This window comes from Anneissia japonica, unplaced genomic scaffold (genome assembly GCF_011630105.1).
Source record: "Anneissia japonica isolate Jap-2015-1 unplaced genomic scaffold, ASM1163010v1 scaffold287713_len945575_cov184, whole genome shotgun sequence".
Taxonomy (NCBI): domain Eukaryota; kingdom Metazoa; phylum Echinodermata; class Crinoidea; order Comatulida; family Comatulidae; genus Anneissia; species Anneissia japonica.
In genome coordinates, this window is record NW_022725774.1 from 759,085 (window position 1) to 761,634 (window position 2,550).

The following is a 2,550-nucleotide window of genomic DNA, read 5'->3' on the forward strand; positions in this document are numbered from 1 at the left end:
CCAGCCGAATATTACCAAACATTAAAATAATACTTCAAGATAATATAATGTAGCTTCCTGATTTTCATTCCACAATTTATTGGGGCAAAGAAAATCCATAATTGGTGGTTTTGTCTTGCAAGAAAGTCGAGATATCTGGTATATAAAAAAACCCGGAAGCCCCAGTTCAATGGACAAACTGTGCGAGCGAATCAAATATGATTAAATATTTTTCCACCATCATTTTACCAATACATTGACATTTATAAATGAAAAATATACAGGCAAGTCATGAGTTTTACAAAAACCCATTTAAATGTTTGAATAACTTTTCTTAGGTTTCTCAAGAATCTAAAACGAAAAAACATAAAAATTGTAATAATGTTGTAGCCATGGTGACACATGAAGTCGAAAAAATTCAACTTAATTCTAAAATAATTACGAGAAAAACTAAAAAATATCTTGTTGCTGTTAACCATATAAAACCAATTTCATTACATTCTGTTTGTATATACTTCCTTTGGTAGATGTAATCAATCATGACCGTATGTTTAAAAGGCATTGGCTGGGGACAGAAATAACCCCAGGCCAACCATTTGTTCACTTTGATGCGGAGTGGTCGCCGATATCAATCACTAGTGACCGGGAGGGGTATATCTCTACGTAGTTTCTATCCCTCCGCCATCAGGGCTAGGGCATTGAACAAGTCACTAGTTTGAAATTTTCGTATTTTATGTTTGTTTTGTTAAAGAACCAAATCAAATTTTATTGTATGTGTATTGTACATGTATATATGACAAATAAAGTTTATTGAGTATTGAGTAAAATTTCTGAACATCAAAGTATTAGACATAGCTAGGCCTACTATAGGCTACTTAAACACCTTTTTTTTTTAAAATATTTGACTTGGTTAACTCTACGTAACTAATGTAATTTAATTAAATGATTATATTAATTGCACTAAACTAAAAAAGAAAAAAAAGCCAAAATGGTAAACCATTTAATTATACAGATGTGTTATCGCTTTGGAAAAATCACAGAAGTAAAAGTATGGGACGCCAATGAAATATGGTAGGGCCCCTTAGTGCAATAAAATAATTATATTTCACAGAATTCACTGTAACCAAAATTCAGGCTACCCATTGCATAAGGTGCCCATGGTCTAAATGAGCTAAGCTCCTTCTGGTCATCCCTACTTTAGAATGTTACCTTATTAAGTTATACACCTGTTCACCTGTTTTATAGTTGAAATTAAATCTCTCATGTAATATAAACTAATAAAGCTTATCATTAAAAAATTTTTATACTGGACATATATATCTATATACTGTATTGAATACCAGAACAAACCATTTACCCTTTTAAAAGAATTATATATGCATGCTAAAAATCATTATATTCCCTTGCTCGTATAACTTGCACAGCCAAACGTTTTACTCCGTCGTCTGGTCACCTGAACGGCCACTGCCGTGTTCTAAGCCATGTGGTGAAGACAGCAGTGGTTCATTCGTTCCAGTACCAGTTACGGTAATGAAAATCTGTTTCCAGTAGTTGCGGACTTCCTTATTTCTCACGCAGTACATCATGAATATGAGGAATCCTTGAAGGGTGTTAAAGACACAGAATAAAATGTTGACAACTTGGGTTGCATCTCTGATAGCAAAGAATCCAAACACCCAAGTCAAGCCCATCACCAGATTGATACTGATGCCATTCTGCAGCATCCTGATGCCCTCATTTTTCTTGCGTTGTCGGTTGGTAAATTTTCCACGTTGGCACAAGCTGTGCATCACAAAAATAAACATTGTCACGTTGAACAGCAAAGTGATGATAACTGGGATAGCAACACTCACATACATTCGTCCTAATGTCAGAAAACAACTGGAAAATACAATATCAAACATAACCTTAACATAATTACATGTCAGACTTGTCCTATGCATAAATTCTAAGGTTTTACATATCCTGATAATTGAGCTATGGAACACATGGTTCCCTGTGGAAGTATGTAAATTAATTACTACAGTTTACGGTGGCTTAAGCCTGGTTTCCTATCGACGTAAGAAGGCAAATTTACTTACGATTACGTCGTTTTATCGTAAGAAAATGCGATTTGACAGGAAACCGATTACGACTGGTGCGTTTTGAAATCGACGTAACGTAAACTAAAATCGTCACAAAACAGTTTTGGACAGGAAACCGACGTATTGAATTTTCATGTGATACGTCGATTTTCAACTATTTGACAGGAAACCGCGATTTAGTGACTTTTTGTTGGATGAACTCGCATACGTTGCGTTGCAAACGATTCTTATGAAAAGTTGACTCCAAGTCAACTTTTCATAAGAAACGTAAGCGGAAACGTATGCTGTCTGTATATCTTGCCTATACAACACAATTGTCGACGAACTAGAGCTCTCATTGACTTACGAATTTATAATAAAATGGTTAAAAAGAAGCATATCCTCCACTTTTTTCAAACACAATAATAGGCATGTAAAATCTTATAGATTTTGTTAGCCCTATACACAGTGGCGGCTCTAGAATATAATTTATGGAGGGAGCCTAAGG

General features: G+C 34.7%; 1 protein-coding gene across 1 annotated transcript in view; it reads right to left on the reverse strand.

Moving 5' to 3' along the window:
* LOC117112859 (adhesion G-protein coupled receptor G2-like) overlaps positions 1-2,550 on the reverse strand; it is a 23,050-nt gene continuing 20,500 nt past the window's right edge. Inside the window, exon 15 of the mRNA XM_033256048.1 lies at positions 1-1,860. Coding sequence (XP_033111939.1) covers positions 1,413-1,860 — 448 coding nt within the window. The 3' untranslated portion in view covers positions 1-1,412. The remainder of the gene's footprint in view (positions 1,861-2,550) is intronic.